General features: G+C 33.0%; 1 protein-coding gene across 1 annotated transcript in view; it reads left to right on the top strand.

Annotated features, from left to right (window-relative positions):
* Window positions 1–20,921, top strand: part of LOC143076560 (uncharacterized) — a 34,110-nt gene extending 13,189 nt beyond the window's left edge. Inside the window, exons 3-6 of the mRNA XM_076252385.1 lie at window positions 8,260–8,501; window positions 13,731–14,331; window positions 15,460–15,561; window positions 17,245–20,921. Coding sequence (XP_076108500.1) covers window positions 8,260–8,501; window positions 13,731–14,331; window positions 15,460–15,561; window positions 17,245–19,931 — 3,632 coding nt within the window. The 3' untranslated portion in view covers window positions 19,932–20,921. The remainder of the gene's footprint in view (window positions 1–8,259; window positions 8,502–13,730; window positions 14,332–15,459; window positions 15,562–17,244) is intronic.
* The last annotated feature ends 660 nt before the right edge of the window (window positions 20,922–21,581 follow it).

The following is a 21,581-nucleotide window of genomic DNA, read 5'->3' as shown; positions in this document are numbered from 1 at the left end:
CAATCCTTCTGAAAAAGAACCAATAAATATGTTATGGATAATGCAAAAATTAAATTATTGTTTGCATACATGTAGCAATAACATATAATTTTCAATGAAATAGCTATGCGGTATGGATTTTACTGTTTGTTGAAGGTTGTCCAATGTCATCAGTTGCTAACCTCCTACATCAATTGGTGTCTGATGTAGAGTTGTCAAATTAGCAATATACCACATCTTTCTTTACAATATGAATAACCTTCAATATTATGTATTTTTATTGATAACATTTGGGTACGTCTGAACCAGGTACAACTCTACGGCATATTTATCCATCGGATCACCAGTAGTGATGGTGATACATGGCTATGTAATTCTGTATACACAACTCGTCTAAAAATCAGCCAATTGTTTTGTTCTTCTCTCGTCAGAATTCGAACTTATGCTTCTGAGTCTAGCGCGCCAGATACAGTGCAGGCGATTTGGTGTCACGATATCTCAGAAGCACGAGTTCGAATCCCGACGAGGGAAAAACAAAAAAATGCGAAAGCAAATTTAAAGTCTAGCATTGTTTGGCTGATTTTAGGCGAGTTATATAAATATATATGTATTATAGATCAATATTTAAACTGTAGGCAATTACAATAACATTCCATTTTTCACAAGAATTTGTAATATGTTGTACAAAACGCCAACAAAAGAAATTATAGCACTTCTTTAAGCATTGGAAGATCTGAAAGAGTTCAACTTATGTTGTATTTCAATAAAAAAAAATCTTTTAACTCTTTGGACATTTTGGAAATAATAACATTGATACAAAAACCTTTTTTTTCCTTATTTTTGTGTTGTTCGCATGCTGTCTCAATTTATCGTTCGGCTGATTTTTGCAGATATAGAGCAGAATTGCTCACTTGCTGAGAAAAGCATGACATTTTGACAGTAGTTCTTGGTTCTTTACCCTTTGATTTCAGCTATGGACCAACTCAGAAAACCCAATATGGCTGCAATTTTCAAGATGGCGCAAAATCGTTATAAGACCATAACAATCAAAACCAAGGTGTAAACAGAGACTAAAAAAATCAAAGGACATTTATATCAGCAGTTATAAATAATAAATAAGAAACAACACGAACTCCACTAAAACCCGGGAGTGAAATCAGGTGCTCTAGAAGGGTAAGGATTTCCTGCATCATGTACGGCACCCGTCGTGTTATTCATTTGTTTAGTTCTGTAATGATGGAAGGTTATAATGACTGAGGAAGAATATCAGATATGTTTTCTGACACACTTTTGTCGTAATGGCTAATCAGCTCATGATGGCGACGTAAAATTTCTTGACCTTAATTGGATTCATTCAAATCCCTGTCTGAGCAATTTTTGAGATAGCAATATTCCTCGTTCAACAAAATCAACGTAGTTTGAGCTAGCTCTAGAGTAACGTATCAATTGAAACACATATACTCAATATGCTGGTGCCGCTGGGATGTTGCTACACAGAAATGGAACGTTGACCATGGGAAAATCAAAATCATCGCCTGTGTCATAAATTTTGGTATTCAACCTACCATCAATAGTCATTTCGAGAAAAAGGTCTAAATTTGAAGCAGATTTATCTGTGTCTGTAGTATCTGTAATGTCAAGTTCACTTGGATATATTAAATGTAAGTGATCACTAAATCTATTACTATTAAGAGACAGTACATCATCAATATACCGAAAGTTGAAATTAAAAGATTGGGCTAATTTCTTTTCTACTTTCTGTACAAGCCCTCGGATATATTCTGCTTGCTATGCATACAAAAAAAAAATCTGCAAGTAGAGGAGCGCAATTGGTACCCATTGGGATTCAAAAAGTTTGTTGGAAGTCCAAACCTCCAAATTCAATAAATATGTTGTCAATTAAAAAGTCCAGCATGGGAGTGATTTCTTCTTCATTGTATTTTTTCCTTGACTCTGTATGATATTGTCACAAAGGAAGCTAAATTTCCGCCCCAAACTAGATATTTAAAACGTCAAGTGCCCTTTTTGTTAAAGAAACATAAGCTGACGAGTTCTTTCAGTCGAGCTTAAAGTTTAGTATGTGGTATAGTGGTATAAAGAGTTGAAAAATCAAAGGTTTTAATGTTGGGACAATGGTTTAATGATTGAGATATACAATTCACCAATTTCTCTTCTGAATTTTTCAGTACCCACATCTGATTAACACCACTTCTTGAATATGTCGTTTTAGAATATTTCTGAAGTCCTTCTTTGACTGCAGTGAGTATACCAGTAAGAACTTAAGAAAGGGATTAAATGGAATACTTGGAAGAACCTGCGATATACCTTTCCTTATAAGGATTCATGTGAAACTTAGGAATCCAATATAAGGATAGAAGATCCTGGTGTTTATCTTTTGGATTAACACCAAAAAAGATTAGAACTAACTTGTGACTTTCCAGGATCTCCTACTTCGTAAGCGTACTTGATAGTTTAGTCTTAGATGCATATTTTTTTTTATTAGTTGTTAGAGGCTTTGTCAATGTAGTGTTTCTTGCAAACAAAAACAACATTGTTTGAGGCTTAGTCAGCTGGAACGACAACATATTTGTCATGGAGGCAAGACAACTCCTCTATGACATCGGGGTCTTTAAAGATGGAAGGAACTTTGGTGTTCATTGGCCCTTTAAGCTTACTTACTCTTATCTGAATCAATGACCTCGATGATTTTATCCATTCCGAAAATGTGTCAACCTCATCTTTTTCTCTTCTTGCACAGCACTCAACAGAATCCATTCGTAGTTTGAAGTTCTGTTTTCCAATGTCAAGATTGTCCGCAAGGTATTCTATATAATTTCGGAAATTAAAGTAATGATTCTTTAAAAATGGCCTTCATGTTCTTGAATTTTCTATCGATTAATTTTAAAATATAAATAAAATATTTTGGTTATTTCTAGAACGCATATATTTGCAAATATGTCTACATATACAAAAACAAACAGTGAAAATAAAAAAATGTTAATCAATAGGTTACACGTTATTGTAATTGTACTTTAATCACTTTCTGATTTAATGGTTGGAATATTATGAAATGGGTTGAAGTGAGTCGATTGAACGTTGATATGGGTCGTTTAAATGTGGTGACATACTAGGTAACTTATCTGAACTTTGAGGCAGTGCCGAGGACACCTTGTCTCGTGACTCTTCAATGTCACGTCTATCGTTACTTATCAGGGTTGCATCTGCCGTACCCAGTTTATCGTAAAATTATTCTATGTAACCAAAAGGTGAACTTTCTTTGGGCGGATGTGACGATTGCCATCATTTAAAATGGTTACGGGACAACTATTTCCTTTTCCAACTGCATGCGAAACCTATACGCAAATAGTCAGCGAGTATGGTGTTAAAATAAACTTTTTTTATAATCTTCAAAGTAACTAGGTATTCATCCAAACCACGTAGCGTTACGGTCTCCGAATCTTTATTATCTGTTGCAATTCATTTCTGATTTATTTATGTTATCATTGTAGCAGTATCCACAATCGTACTGCTGGGCTTGTTCCAATGGTTCGTCTGATGACAATATCAAACGAGGCCGGGGGCCTCTGTTCTGTTTTGTCACGTGGTGATGTTTCATGGCCAATAGACTTGGGAATCAGAGTTGGTCTACTGGCCCGACCCGCTGCCTTTAAAGACTCCGTTGTTAGGGTTGCGCTTTGATATGCTCTGTATCTTGGTGAAGGTGACCGTTGCCTGAAATAACCGGGATTTTTGGAGTTTGTCCGTGGAGATGCTGATTGTTGCATTAGGGACCATATAATGTCTGGATTGGATGTATTTATATCTGGCTATCTACCACGTGTATTTTGATGATGTGATCTTCCATTGATCTGGCAGGGTTTAAGCTAGGTGATCTTTCACAATTATATTGATCAGAAGGCCCAAGGTTATATTGATCGTCCAAACACGGTTACGCTGATTATTTGAAAGCATAACATCAGCTAGTTTTGTGACAATTTGAGTGAGGTTATGCACCTCATTTTTCAAAGCACTGCTTAAATTCCCGGTCGGTGATACTGTGTCATCAGCAAAGAAGTCTTACCGATGGTCATAATTGGCACTTATTGATCCATATATCGCCATCTGGTTGGCTTTTGATGTTTTCAATTATTTTAACGCCTTGCTTGTCGTTTCTGGGTTCCTCTCTATTACATGCTTTGTAAGGACTTTGTCTTTACATCCTAGGAGGAATGCTTAAATTCCAATCTGGTCTGATCGTCTTTCTTGCTGAAGCGCTGCTTCAATGCTTCTCTTAATGCCTTGGGATCATCATCTGTACTCCAATGCAACATCGGCCAGGCAATCTAGAAGCCTGCACACCTTAATCCTGTTTTCACATTGTCGTCTACGGCAATTCATTCCATTTTGTAAATGAAAGCCTCCAAAGTCATTGATCCTCTTCGATGAATTTTTGCATTTGTTACCAGACGCTTTTTGCTGGTATCCTTGGTCAGTGCTTCAGGTTTTTAGTTTATTGTTAAATGGAGGTTGTTATTGAAAAATTTAAACTGTCTCATGCAGGGTCAATTGTCAACAGAGTTGATGCGGGTGATGGTTCATGCTAACTAATTGTGAAAAGACCCAAGGCAGGGAGTTTGTTATGAACTTTTTGTGTACTTGCGTTGTACTGGCTAAGGTCAAATTTTGTCTTAGATGATGTGTCCACTGCAGAATTTTTGACTTCTTTATTTCGCTTGACCATAAATTCACTCACAACAGATGCCATTTGTTGGAAAGTACCCTGCTGTTCAAATGCACTTTTAAATTGAACTGTGTTTTCTTCCTCAGTTGTTGTCAGCTTGTCCATCTGTCTCACCACAACATTAGATTTCTCATTGGTCTGACTGTAAATTACGCCAAGTGCTTACCACTAGCATTGTGGCCTATCCTGTATGCAGACTGCTGAAGTTGCTGAGATGTTGCTACCATTTGTTCATTATAAATATTCATTTTTATCTTCTGTTCAGCTTGCATAGTTATGAGACACACATATTTGATCAATTCGCGTTTCCTTCTGTTTATATTGGGGTCAATATCAGCTGTTCTTTGAGCATTAGATTTCCTTAGACTTCCTACGTGTATTTGCTAAAAATGCTTGGTACAATTGTTAAAAAGTCATTTCGTAGTTTTCTTCTGTTAAATTGTCTTCATCTGTGAGTTTCTCCATATCCCTAAGTGATTCAGTTTCTGCCATTTCAATGTTCTTGATAGGCAAAATATATTAGGGCAGATACATTTTAAATCACTGCTTTTATGGTTGACCCAAAACAAAGAATGTTGCAGCTTTTAATGAAAGCTACTACTGCAGCTTTTTATGAAAGCAACTACATTGTACATGGAATGACAAGCTAGGCAAAATCCAAGACAGAACTGGAACAGAGAATAAATGAAACTATACTTTAATAAAATGCTTAAATGCAGGTCAATTCTCAATAATGAATATTTGCTTATTTTTTTCAAGGCGGCCATTTTGAAGAAAAAACTCCATTTTGAATTTTAAAGATAGACCAAAACAAAAAATCTTGCTGAGTACACCAATTTATTCCAATACGTTGAACTTTGGGCTTACAGCATCAAATCCACTGTTGTATGTGCAATACTGAAAAAATGTTTTAAAATGTATGGCGTCTTTGTTGATATAAGTCAGCATATCTTGAGGGTAGGTCCATAGCTAATATTGCTCAGTACACAAAAATGTACCATCATGCAAAATGTGGTGCTTTCCTCATTAATTGAGCATATTTTTTTCACCGATCAGCCGGACTATATTGAACACTGTAAATAGATCTTTGAATATTGTGCTTATTGGTATAAATATTAATTCTGTTATCAGTAACTTATAAAAAACATACTAAAAATTATTGTTATACACATTAAGGTACTACTATTTGCTGATACATGTACCTATGATTTGGCGTTGAACAAGATCATGTTTTTTTCTTACTGTTAATGATATCTTAACACTAAGTCAATTGGATGATTGATGTGTGCTAATTGATATTTTAGACTTAGATACTGATTTTTGTATTAGTTTTAACTTTAACAATCCAACTGCTTTAGTTCCAGGTAGATATTTTAAACGTAAAATTTTACTCAGACCTTCTGTGAACTACTGAATCTAACCAAATAAAAGGAAAACGTGTCCATTGAACACAGATAATTCCCCAGCTTGCATATAACGTTATAAAGAGTCATTACTCAAGAAAGGAAAAAGTGAAACCACCCAAATTTGCACTTGATCAGTGTTTTATGGTTTTGCGTTTCATAAAATTAAGTTTAGACTAAAATAAAAGTAGAGAACGGAAAGTAGTTGGTGGGGCGTACTTATACGTAATCACGGACGGACAAGGGTAACACTTAATGCCTCCTCCGCTGCAGCGGGTGATATAAAAAAATCAAATGTTCTTATACTGAAATTGTACATACCCGACCTATGCCTGACTATCCCACGACGCCTATACGATCAAGTCTATCTAGTCTGGCCGAGATCAGGCTGCGATCGAGTATATTTGGTCTAGCTAGTCGAGTAAATTTAAATTTAGTGGTCGGGTTTGAGTCGAGATGAATTCGTTAAGGAGTCGTGAATGGTCGGGCTAAGGTCGTGTACAGTCGGATAGCAGTCGGGTAGAAGTCGGAAACAGGACCGATCAAGAATTTGGTCACGCTTGGTCGTGGAAATTTGGACAATCGGGAGCATCGAGTTGATCCGATCGGCTGTGTGAACCTAGCTTTAGTGAAATCAAAATCGTAAAACGGAAACACTTATGATTTTGATTTTTGTTTTTCAGAAAACAAAATGAAAACGCTTTCGATTTCCGTTTGGTTTTAGAGAATTCAAAAACGAAAACACTTTTGCTTTTGTGAAATCAATAACGAGAAATGAAAACACCCCAGTTTTTTGTTATTTGTTATTTCAAAATGAAAAATGTCCGCAAATATACATGAACCTGAAATGCGTATGTCGATTCTTTTTTTTTTATTTTTGAGAAATCATAAACGAAAAACAAACACTCTTGATATTCACTTTGGTTTTGGAACAATCAAAAACGAAAAATGAAAACACTTCCGTGATCCGTTTTGGTTTTTTGAGAAATGAAAAACGAAAACACTTTTGGTTTTCATTTTGGTTTTTTTTTTCAGAAATCAAAAACGAAATATGAAAACACCTTTATTTTTTGTTTTTTGTTTTTGATATTTAAAATATATAAAGACTTTCTGACCTAGACATGGTTGGTGGGCTTTCAAACTAATAGGCGACCAGAGAACGTAGTACTCTAGCTAATTATTGCTTAAATCATAATTTTCTGTTTTCATTAATATTTGTTCTGTCTTTTCATATTTTTTCGTGGTTTTCTCGTTTTTGCTCTTCTGTTGTCAGCTTGTCTTCTAGGTATGAGTTTCAAATGTCCCTTTGGTACCTCACGCCTTTTTTTTAGCAACTGTTTTTTTTTTAATACATCAGTGCCGTACATAACCCTCTCCCTGAATATTTTTTTGAATACGTGTTAACATTATAGCCAATTGTTGCAGGCTTATTTAGACATTTGTATATGTAGGATAGTGTTTTCATCAAACATCAGTGTAGATATCATGAATAATATGTAAACATTAAATTGACTGTTACTTAAACAAGCATGCTAGGACTACTGGTAGGGTTTTTTTGCTCAAAAAACGATTTTATTTTAAAAAAATTTAGAAAAGTAAATAAGCTGTCACTCAAATTAAGGACAATTTTAGTCGGACAGATACAGATCTAGACTTACTTATTATTGACCTTTCCAAACTAGATCAGACCACTAATTTATTTTCACGTAACGAAAGAAGGAAGATAACTGTGTCCCGGACCTAATAAAAGGCAAATGCATGAAGATACAAAAACTCTGAGTAGAACACAACAACGGAATATATAAATATGTAACACTTAAACAAACGACAACCATTGTACTAGAAGGAACTATAAAAATCAGTTAAAAAGGGCTTAACTCATCAGATGGATCAAAATACACACAACACGAGTACCAAACCCTGCAGTAAATATATTTATAACAAATATTTGTCCGGGAAAACAGTTATGACGTGGCGGTTGAATTGGACGAGTACATCTAAACAACTAAAAACACTAGTTATTGAAAGTTAATATGATTTGTCTATTTATTTGTAGTCCTACAATGTTACATATTTCTGTAGTATTCATGTTATTATATATTAGATAAGCAACATTCTTTCTAATTTCTTTTAAAGGATCCGCGACTGTTACTTCAGCTGATTTAGACTTGACACTGATGGTGTGTTTACTCCGCAACATGCATCCAGTGGTGACATCACCTATAAATGGATTTGACAAATTACCTCTCGCTCATGAAATAAGTAATGGCGCCAACATTGCACGCTTGAAATATTATAAAAATTTTATAATATCACATTCGAAGTATGGTACGATATCCAATGTAGATTTCAGTAGAATCTGGGTAGATTTAGAGCAGGTATTTACATGTAAAAATTGCGATAGAAATTAATGTTGCTAGAAACAATGGTTTTGCATGCACCTTAGTTTCGTAATAGGTCAGTTTACAGAAGGTGTATAACAACATACAGATGGATAAAAAATTTCACAAGGTTCAATAGGCTCTTTGAATTGACATCAATTCCAAAAACGTACACAGACATTCAAGCTTCAACCGAGTTTTATATTTCAGAACGTATGCCAATGCAGATTGATTAATGTGGACTTTTAGTCTCTTGTGTACAGTTGGCTCATTTGGAATCGTATCACATCTTCTTATTTTTGTATTCTATATTAAAATGAAAAATTTATAGGAATTCGTATTATAAAATATAAGAAGTTTTTAAGAAACAAAAGTTCCAACGTCCTCTTATAAAGTTGACCTGAGATGAATTTTACAATTTTTACAGTTCTCTATTTGTCTTTCAGTTCACAAAGGTTTGATAATTTTCGCGAGTTGTAAAATTAGCTATGAGCGCTCCTGGTGCAGTTTTACCTATAAAAGTGTTCCGGGTGCAAGTCATTTATACTGTGTAAACATCATATCTTTAAACAAATAGTTGTAGTAATCCGCTTTTGATTTATTTAAAGAATGTTCACAAGGATTCATATATCGCTCATTGAAGGCACATGCTTTGTAAAAACGCACGCTGATTTAACATTCCATTAGTTATCTACATTATAATACTTGTTTGTCGTCTATTTTAAATTCAAAATTTGTTGGACATGTTAATTACATCAATTTCACTGAAAAGAAAATAAATTTGACCCAATTCATCCTATTTTTTTTCTGCTGACATAATACAAAATACAAATAGGTACAGAAAGACTGTTACTTACAAATGTTTTTCTGCTGACATACAGTGGAGATCACTTCTAACCTCTCATTAAATCTGTCAGAATCTGTCAGGAGAACTGTTCTAGAACAGTACGTAGAACTGTCAGCTTAACACCTTCTACATGTTCTAGCTAGAACAGTTCTAACCTAAAACTGATTTGGACAGTTCTACCTAGAACTGATCCTGACAGTTCTGCCCTATAACAGTTTTAGACAGTTCTACATTGTACCTAGAACTGACTAAAATCTTGGTCAGTTCTACTTCTAGAACAGTTTTACGGTTAGAATTGATTACAAATTGAAAATATGTGTTTAAATTAAACTTAAACTGACCATATTCGCTCTACATCATGTAAAATCTATATATATTTAGCCGCACACTGCAGTAATCTAGTTATATCTTTAGGCAAGGATGTATTGTACAAATTCCAGCAATTATATTGGAAAACAATGACTGAAAAATTTTGTTCCAATCAATTTATAGTGCCATCATGTCCCCAAATTATTCAAAATATAGAATCGTAAACAAATATCTGTAGTTTTCATACTTCAGACTGAGTCATGTAATAAAATCTTGTCACCGCATCAACCACATTTGCTTTTTTTTTTATGTAAATCTATATAGCTGCACAGTATTTAAGTTATAATTTTAGGTCAAGAGGGACTGTAGCATATCGTCGCTGGGCTTCTAAAATGTTGTAAATTACAAATTTTTCAAGAAAAAAATATCTCACAAACAGGCTTTGAAAATTTTGGCAAAATGCATGCTTCCAAAATGTCGTATGTAAACTTGAACATTTTTGTAAATAGCAGTGAAATAAAAACTTTGACATTTCTGGATTATCCAAGAACTTAAATTATTTTCACAGAAATAAAGAAATGTACAATTATTTTTTTCCCATAGCCATTCTACAACGATTTTCAAGTTTTCATACAACATTTTGGAAGCAAACTTTACAAACAACTGACATTGGCAATTTTGTAATATGTCTCATTTCACACATTTTGATTGGTCTAACTGCATGCTAGTTTGTAATACCAAAGATTTCCTCCCGCCCAGACAATTGGTGTCAAAAAGTATATTTTAGCCAAAAAAGTCATATACGACATTTTAGAAGCCCAGCGACGATATAAATAACTGCAATATTGGAAATCAATGACCACAATTTTTTTCGCATCAATTGAGAGTGCAAGCATTTCCTATTTTTATTCAAAATATAGCATCAGAAACAAATATCAGTAGCTTTAATATCTCACACTGACTCCTGTAATAAAATTGTTTGTCTGTATCAATCAAAACTGACCATATTTGAATGCATCAACCTTAATGGACCATATTTGACCGCATCAACCAAAACTGACCATATTTTACCGCATCAACCAAAACTATCCATATTTGGTCTTTTTTATGTAACTCTTATAGTCGCATAGTAAATCTGTAATATTTTTTATGTTAAGATGGATTGTATAATACAAATGATAGAAATATTTGACCGCAATGCTATCTAATTTCGTTTTCATCAATTTAGAGTGCCAGCATGTCCTCTTTTTATTCTAAATATTGCATCTTAAAATAGATATCAATAGTTTTCATACCTCAGACTGACTGGTATAACAAAATTATTTGTCCGCATCAACCAAAACTGACCATAATTGCACTTTATTATGTACATGATTTAAATCTTGTTAGCCGCAAAGTAAATCACTTATATTTTTATATTAGGATGGATTGTTTAATATAAATGAAAGCAATGACTACCATGACTACACAATTATGCTCGCATCAGCTTATAGTGCAAACATGTCTTCTTTTTATATTCAAAAGTTTGAATCGTAAACTAATTTCAGTAGTTTTGATATCTCAGACCGACTCATATAAACGAAAAAGTTTTTCCGCATCAACCAAAACTGACCATATTTGACAGCATCAACCAAAACTGACCATATGTGACAACATCAACCAAAACTGACCATCTTTACACTTTATTATGAAAATCTAAATATATATATATATAGTAGCATAGTAAATCACTTATAGTTACATATCAAGATGGATTGTATATTCAAATGACAGCAATGTTGGAAAAATTTCCACATCAATTTAGAGTTTCAGCATGTCCTTTATTTATTCAAAAAATTGAATTGTAAACAAATTTCAGTAGTTTCGATATATCAGACTGTTTCGTCTTAACAAAATTATTTGACCACATCAACCAAAACTGAACATATTTACACTTTATCAAATAAATATATATGGATTCATTGTAAACTAATAATATGTCTTTGTCAGGACGTATTTGTGGCGAAATCAGATCGCAGTAGAATCGTAGTGAGAGCGCAGTAAGATCGTGGTAAGAACGCAATGGTCGCTGTACCATCGTAGTTCTTACCACGACTCAACCACGCATCCACTACGACTATAACACGTGTATGCAACGCTGTTTAAGCATAGTACGATTTTAGCACGCTCATGCCGTCCTCATTGCGGTGTTTTTACGTCCCGACTACAATCATACTACGAACATGAAGCTCATTGTCATTTCCATTTAAAATATATAAAAGCTCTCCAGCTTTTGTGTGTGTGTATGTAATTTGGATCTCTTGTCCTTTTTTCTCCAACGGCTCAACTATGCACGACACATCTGTGTCACCCTTACTTTCTTGCTCTCAAGCATGGTCATTGATCTTGATAGACCAGAAATAAGTCGTGATTGAGGTTGGATTGGTCGGTCCGACATATTTCATCCGGATCATAATCGTTACTAGCAGATCTCCCACTGCCTCTACCTATACCACTACGCCCACGAGTTCTGGTTAGATTTTTGTTGCATGACTGCATTGTTTCCGAGAAACCCTACGTATCAATAATAAACAGAAGGAGTACTACAGTATTTATATAGAACACGATGTTGACGATACATGTATATTGCTGTGAGTGTAGTAAGATCGCAGTATAAACGTGGTATGATAGTAGTATGGTCGTGCTATAATCGCAGTAGAAGCGTGGGAAGATCGTGTTGCAATCGGATAAATCGTGGTATGATCTTAGTGATAACGTGAAGAGCGTCGAAGAATCTTGAGAAGCGAAGAAGGTAAATGAGGACGTAGTAGCGACGTGAAAGAAACGAACATTTACATTTTCATGCCGCTCATACTGCGAGCTCACTACGATCTGAATTTATTTTAGATCGCGATGAGGGTGGTGCGATCGCGGTCTAAAATAGTGGGACTGGGGCTTAAATGACAATAACTACAATTATGGTTTGGTATATTATTCAAATTAATGATACTTTAGTCTATTATGTATTTTTAATAAATCTAAATATGTTCATTTGCTACTTATCTATAAAAGTTTTTGTGCGAAGGGAAAAAAGAAAAGAAATTAATTTTAATAAAATAAAATTATCATATTCATAAAATAGGAATGATATTTAGTCATCTTTATCGCAAAATCAATTTAAACGATGTAAACAGTATACAACAGCTGTTACTATGTAAATGAGGTTGATACAATTTAATGTTAAAGTCATAAGAAAACTCAAATTAAAAACAAATATGCATATGTTTTTTAAACAAAATGGATAGTTGTCCTTAGCAAACTTATGTACCTAAAAATTTTTCTGAAGACAAAATCATGGATTTGTCCACATTTAGAAAAAGTTAACCTTTTTTAATTGCTTTCTTTCCGGAAGCAATTCGCCGACATATTTTCCGTATTCAAAGTGATCTTAGCGCGACTCTACTCGTGAACATCCGGTGATCGCAATACGCATGGATCTGTCATGTAAATAAACTGTTATCTGATTGTACATGTTACACACGTGCTCAATGTCCATGCTTCTTTGTGTTTACTATAAGGCATCAATCGGTAATCTTCGGCTTCAAAATACGACAGTTAATGAGCGGCCATATTTTCACTTTAAAACAGACAGAGAGATAGAGAAAAATGACGATTATACGATATTTTTGTGTAAAAAATGATAACATCGTGCACAGAAGACTAAGTTTAAGATAAATACACGCAGTGGTTCAAGAAATGGATAAACATTATTATTGTTCACCAGTCACTCGCTTGATATGACTTTAACAATGTATGGCTATAGCCATGTAAACGATGTAAACAAAATATTTTAACAACTTTGTATCTTTGCGATGTTAACGATGTCAATTATGTTAACAATATGTAAGAGTTCGGACAATGTAAACGATGTTGACACGATATCGATCGTGTTAACGTTGTATACATCACCATGAAAACGATAAGAACACAATATTTTTACAACATAGTATACACAGCGATGTAAACGATGAAAACAATATATTATAAATAGGTGAAGATTTTTTCTTTTAAAAGTATTTCTTATTTTTCAGGCAATCACAACTCTTGATAATTCAGCAGCCACTGCCGCAAGTTTAAAGGATGCAAAAACACATACACTTGATTCGGGAATGGCAAAATTGTTGTCAACTCAAAATATTCTTGACACCAAGGTTTCTTATCTACAAGAACAATTTGTTATATATACTGATAACAAAACAAAAGAAAACGAAGAACTTAAACAATTAATTGAAGATCAAAAGGCAGAAATGAAAAAAACTAATGTCAATTTTGATTTTGAAGTTCAGGAACGGAAAGGAAATGAAGATAGTCTATCTAAACGATTAAATTTAAGCGAAACAGCACTGTTTGAATATAAAGATAGAGTTGCAGCTCTTGAAAAAGATTTAGAAGAATTACAGTATTTTCAACGGCTACTTACTTCAGAATTTAATAAAATGGAAATAATTGTTAAAGAAAGCAAGGAGGAGAAGGAAACCTCTGAAAAGCAAATAAAATTGTTGTGTTGTCAAGTGAATGCTTATATATGCAAAAACGAAGAAAGAAAGAATGCATTTGAGACCAAATCTGAAATGTTTGATGAAACACTTTTAAATGTACTAAAATATGTTGACAGCCTCAAATTAGAATCAGGTATATTTGTCTCATTTTATTAGCACCGAACAAATATGAGTTTTACTATCCCTCTGGTATCTTTAGTCCCTGTCTTATAAAGCACTTCGTACATTTGGTGCATACGGAACGCCTTATTTATTAACCTGCATCAGAAACACTCAAACAAAATATTTTAAGTCAAAAACTTATATCTACATGAAGGGAATGTACAGTTATACATATAAATGTTTAATGCATTATGAAACAAGTCAACTTTAAATAAATAATTTGATTTCACCAGTACACTAATCCACATGCTGCAGTAGCATGATTTATGTCAATTTAAAAATTTAAAAAAAATATTTTCTAGATTCAGAAGTTTTCATTATATGTTTTTTCTTGCCATTAAATACACATTTCTTGTCATTTTTAAACACTTTAGCTACCAATGATTTTTTTTTATAATTTATCCGGTAACCACTGATGCAACATATTGTTTACCAACTATTTATCTACCTACATATACTATTGCTTATAGTGCTATCTTGATTTGTAAGGTAGAGAGTTCTGAATTTAAAAAATGATATAAAAGATATATAATATATTCCTTTACTGTATAGGATACATAACATAATAAAAGTGTGTCAAATTTCGGATTTGATACAGGCATTTACCATTGAAACTAGATAAAATGCCCGTAGCGCTTTGATCAATTAATTTGATAAGGTATGCTCAGCTATAAACATTGAAAAGCTGGGATTTATAAATAATTTGTAGACACGTTAGGTGCTTATATTACCAGTTGTAACAGAAATATTTGGTCAAATTTATTTTAGTTAAACTCTACCTGAAGGAATTGAAACCTAATTGTCTTAATTATTTCTGAATATTTCAACGGGAACTTTGTGAAAAGGTATGCTATAAATCATAACAGTAACGAAGCATTGACTACCAAGCTGAAGATACCCTCGCGGACTAACCTTTCACAAAAATGTGATATCGAACATGAGCGCTGTTTTTTTTTTTTTAATTGGGATCGTCTTTAGCGCATTTCTGATGTTACGTCGATCAAGATTCAAATAAAACATTCCAATAGTAAACAAGACATTTAAGAACGTTAGTTCTATTCCTAAGTTGGTAATGTTAACTAATTACCTATAATTTTAGAAAGTGTCAGGATACAGACAACATGTGTTTCAAAAAGAGTGGAAGACTTAGATGTAATTATACAAACACTAGATGAAGACCACATACCTAAGCATATTCGAGGTATGAATGATTTAATCTTACCCATTCTAAATTATTTAGATTAGTATGTTTGTTCTTATATCATAATGTCTTTCAATTTTTACGTGAAAAGACCTTTTGATTTTTTTCTGGATATTAAGTATTTCTCTTATTCCGTGGAAAGACCTTATGATTTTGTTCTGTGTTTTCCTCTCTTCCAACAATTTTTTTTTTATATAAACTTGCTCATTATATCACCAGATTATCAATAATAATTTTGCACGAAGTATCTGAAGATTCTTTATGAAAGTCATGTATGTGTTCTTTTAAAGTGGAATGTAAAAGTTACTTATACACCATAAACATGATAAATGAAAAAGGACTATGGTGTTTTGCTTTGATGTCCTGTGTCCACAAAAAAATGAGGTCATTGTCAAATGTCAAGGTAATGATTTCATATTTAAAATCTCCTTGTGTATGGTACTTCTAACAAATTGTAATAAAAATCTACAAAATATGTTCACTTAGTTGTTAGTTGTGATCTGCCGTAATTGACATGTTCACCACAAACCGATACCGAAACCGATATCGATACGGATACCGAAACAAAAAGTAGTAGTAAGGTTAATGATAAATGTTTATTATGTTCATTTACTCAACCCTTTTTCTCAATAAATTTGGAATATTACTTCAATTAATCAATTAACTTGACTCTATCAAAAAAGCTTAGTTTAATTCAACTATAATTAAATGCACTTATGCACGTAATATACAATTTAAGATGTTGATACTCTTTATCTTTGATATACATAAATCATAAAGCCGGTTTCGTCGTAGAGATAAAGCTGCGCATAGTTCTACAATAGGTACAATATCGTTCCGACTTTGTCTTTTAAGAGAACCTATTATTCTATAATTTTTCGTTCGACATATGGAATATTCTAAATAAACTCTTCTTACACATATCTTTTCATCGACAAATTTGTGTTGATTGCGGATTATTGCATCTTGATAGCGTAGCTTCCTAACAGTATATGATGTTGCAACATGATGTTCAAATGCATATATGTATCGCCAAGTATCCATCAATCTGTAATTTATTGTACTATTGTTATGACATAGGAAACCAGATTCTATGTATCTTATTTTCCTTCCTGTGTCCATTATGATTTATGTACGAATACAGTTTATATGAAGATGTCAACTTTAAAACACTGCCTGGTTTTTGGTTGGGTGATTTATTTTATGGGAGTCGACATAAAAAGAAAAGAAAGGGAGTATTTTTGGCGCAGTTAAGTCGAAAATCTCAGTTTATTTAATCAATCTTTTTATTCATAGAGGCGAGTAGCACTTTTCTATTACTTCGGTTCATAAGCTATCCACAGATAACAATACTTAGAAAAACAACACTGTCTACACTCTAGCACTTTCGATTTTTCTGTTTTCACGGTTATAAATATATTTTGAGTGTCACGTGATCACAACGTGATAATTTCAGAATATTATATTGTCCACATACTAGCAAAACTAAAAAATATAACAAATTACACTATAATTGAGTCTTTTTATTGAGAGTTGTAATTTAAGTATCACTTTTAATTTTTTTGAAAATACAGCATTAACCTACCCGCGTCGTCTACAGGGGGTTTTGTTTTGTCTTTGTTGTTGCCTTGTATATTGAAATTATAGATGTTGTTTTAGTAAATCAAATACTTTTTTTTGTAGCACAACATAACAATGAAATAAAATACTGGGAGACTGATGATACTTATTTTTTGGAAACCCGAGCTACGCATCATATATTGTCATCCTTACCTTTCAATACATGTATTGTTGTCACAGGAAGCTCAGGTTGTGGGAAATCTGCAAACATTCACCATGCTGCCTTACACTTACGTGATAGGTTTAAATATGAGATAATACCCATTATGAAACCATCAGAAATAATGAGTTATCATAACGATAAAAAGAATCAAGTGTTTGTTATTGATGACATATGTGGAAAGGACACAATTAACAAACAGACTATTCAGACGTGGAGAGATTATTCAGACAAAATAGAGACCATCTTTGAAATTGCAGAACAAGATAAGGAGATTGAAAACGGTAACACTGTTTCAAGACTATCAGGTCCTAAATTATTGATATCATGTCGACTTCATATATTTAAAGACTCACAATTTCAAAGTGTTACATTACTCAACAAAAAAACATTCAATCTTTTATCAACAGAGTTGTGTCTTCTGCAAGAGGAAAGAATTGTTATGCTGCATAAATACATAAAAGATGATATAAATGACAATATAGTAGAAGTAATGGATAAGGTTGATTACTTTCCACTGCTATGTAAATTGTCAAAAAATAAATCATCTAAAGAAGTCCAGACACTTTTAACAGCTCCAGTAGACAGTATTAAAAAGACCATTAATATTATTATAGCTGAAAACGAGAAACAATTCTGTGTTCTTGTTTTGTGTATCTTATTTGATGATGGATTTAATATAAACTGGCTCGAAGTAGAATCAGTTCCGGCGGAGAAGAAGTACAAACTTGAAGAAATTGTTAAAGAATTCGGCATAGATTTAAGTAAACAACTGTCAAGAAAAATTTTAAAATCTAGTTTTGATACGTTAACTGACACCTATTTAAAACGAATAGGGACAGAGTATAGAATGATACATGACAAAATTTATGTAATGGCAGCGACGATTTGTGGCCAGCTCCTTACACAATCATTTATAAGATATGCACCTTATGTATTTATACGCGATTATTTCATCTTTGAATCTCTGAAAGAGGTTCAGAAAAACAATCAATGGGTAATCTTAACCAAAGACGAAGAAGGAGACTATTTTGAAAGATTGTTAAGTGACTTAAGAAAGTTCGTAATTACAAGTACATTTCATAATAAACAGTTGAAATATAAATCCTTTATTGATAAATTAATAAGATATTTTGGATCAAGTATTGAAACAAAAGCTTTATTAAAAAAACTCGATATTGAAGGTTGCAAAGTAGAATACGATGACGGTGAATATATTGATTATATATTCACAACTCCCTTGATAGAATCAGTCTCATATGGTTTCTTTGATATTGCACAATTTCTGATTGACGAGTGTAATTGTAATGTAAATAAGAAAAACGAACAATGCATGTCAGCCTTATATATGGCATCTGAAGGTGGGCATATAGATACAGTAAAATTGTTACTGAATAACAAGGCTGATGTCTCCCAGTGTAATGACAATGGAGAGTCACCATTGTTTGTTGCCTGTAAAGGAGGACATAAGGCTATCGTGGAACTTTTACTACAGAATAAGGCTAATGTCTCCCAGTGTAATGTATATGGAAATTCCCCATTGTCTGTTGCATGTGAAGGAGGACATACGGATATCGTTAACCTGTTATTGCATAACAATGCTAACATCTCCTTGTGTAATAAAGATAGAGAGCCTCCATTGAATATTGCATGCGAAGGAGGGCATACACATATAGTGAGAGCACTTCTTCAAAACCATGCAGACGTTTCCTTGTGTAACCTTGATGGAAAGTCTCCACTGTATTTAGCATGTACATGTGGGCATACAGAAGTAGTGAAACTGTTATTACAGAACAACGCTGATGTCCATCACTATAATGAAACACCCCTATTGTATGTAGCCAGTCAAAAAGGATATACCGAAGTAATAAAACTATTTTTGCAAAACAAAGTCCAAATGTCTCAGTTGAACAGTTGTGGCCAATCTCTGTTATATGCAGCCTGTGAAGGAGGTGCTACAGATACAGTGGATTTGTTACTTAAGAACAATGCTGATGTCACACAATGTAATGACGATGAAGAATCTCCTTTGTATGTGGCGTGTGAACTGGGATTTACAGTTATAGTGAAACTTTTGCTTCAGAACAATGCCGACCTGTTGCATAATAACATTTTTGGAAAATCACCATTATGTATTGCATGTGAAAAGGGACATACAGATACAGTTAAATTGTTACTTGAAAATAAGGCTAATGTATATAAGTGTAATAGTATCGGAATGTCACCATTACATATGGCATGCAGGGAAGGACATACAGATTCAGTGAAACTTTTACTTCAGTACAATGCTGATATCTCTTGTTGGAACATGTTTGAGCAGTCTTCATTGTATTTGGCCTGTGAAAGAGGACATACAGATACAGTGAAACTTTTACTGCAGAAAGGTGCCGACGTCGCTCAGTGTGGAAGTTATAATCAGTCGCCATTATTTGTTGCCTGTGAAGGAGGACATACAGATACAGTTCAACTTTTATTAAATAATAATGCTGATATAAACCAATGTAATAGTAAGGGTCGATCTCCATTGGAAGTAGCCGAAAACGGACGCCATACATATACAGTTAAACTGCTACACCAAAACAATGCTTAAGACTTTGCCGTTTAGTTAATTAAGAACCATAAGCCACGATAAGCGACCAGCTGCAGAGTATATTAGGCTTTAGAATATTTTAAATAGCGATCGATGGTGATGCCTCAAAGTGTGAACAAAGCTAACCGACCTTTTTACATTTTGCTGGTGATGTTAATTTCTGCTTATACCTTCAATAGCAAAACAAAGACTCCTTAAAGAAGAAATTATTATGTCACATGCAGGTTTTCACATCTTAAATTGAATAATTGCGATGTTAACATGTGATATATTAAAAGAATCAGACAAAGCTTCATGTTAAACGACAATCGAACTGCCCAGAAGTTAAAGTTGTAATTGAGAAAATAAAAAATGACAATGGTTATCATATTGAATTCATTACTAGTAGACACACTTGATAATTGTTTAGAAATAATTATTGGTATGTTATTTTGCAGTGTATGATATTGATTAAAATATGTATCAACGTATATTGAATGTATATTACTCGTCAGTGTATATGTATTAGGCGAGGTGGTAAACATTGTTAGTTTAACTAAAATTGTTAGATATAATTATAATGCATAAAAAAAAGGAAATATACATATTTTACAAAATTATCTATAGATTGAAATATCAAATTCATTGATTTCTTTAAGAGAAACGTAAATTTGGATATTATTCAAGTGGATTCTAGAAAGAACTAAAACATGAGCCCATCAATCCTTTATACTCATATGCATGATTGATTCTGTCTCTTCAAATAACCAAATAGATATATACTAATTTCTTAAATTAATAATGGACCAAGAGCTGATAACTTTTACTGGATTATCTCCTTGTTGACCATATAAATTCAGTATATATGACATCATAAATTGTAATTAAACTATGGTCATTGTAACTTTGAATTAATGTGTTTAATATTATAGTGCTTTTGAATAAGAAACACTCACATTTCCAAAATTATTTTCAACAGGGTGTAAATATCTAAAAAATAAAATATATTCAGATTAACATTGATTTTTATATGACCAAGAAATCCAATTATCAAAAAACAGACAACTTAACTAATTTTTAATAGTTAATTAAACCATCTCGTGTATTTAAATGTTTCTTTTTATAAAATATTTAAAAATCATGTTTTTCTTGCTTTTAAAAGTTTCTGTTTATGACATCTATAGTGTGTAGTTTTCAAGATAATAGGCAAAAATGCCAAAAATATTTTCTTTAAAAGGCAATAAGTCGTCTGACGATTTAAGCCATGCTGACTTTTTTTAAGAGCATTTTTTTTTTTTTTTCCTTAAGTTTGTATACGTCTATATAACTATAAGTTTATAACAGTTTTCTAAATAATACGCAAAATTGCATTTAACGGTCATTAAAGACAATAAATGCAATAAGAAGAAAACTGACAAGTTAAGCCATATTGAATTGTTTGTACAGTTATCAAAGGTACCAGGATTATAATTTAGTACGCCAGATTATATCATGCTGAATTTTTTTTACCCAACTGCACTTTTTATGTCGCAAAAGTGAAACAAATCAATAGTTACCAAATGTACCAGGATTATAATTTAGTACGCCAGACGCGCGTTTCGTAGGGAGATCTTAACATTTTTGACAATTCTTGCCTTTGTCAGATTTACTCTATCTTGCAGTTTTCAAGAC

The sequence above is a fragment of the Mytilus galloprovincialis genome, chromosome 5, assembly GCF_965363235.1.
Source record: "Mytilus galloprovincialis chromosome 5, xbMytGall1.hap1.1, whole genome shotgun sequence".
Lineage (NCBI taxonomy): Eukaryota > Metazoa > Mollusca > Bivalvia > Mytilida > Mytilidae > Mytilus > Mytilus galloprovincialis.
The sequence above is the reverse complement of the archived record's forward strand: the minus strand, read 5'-3'. Positions and strand labels throughout refer to the sequence as shown.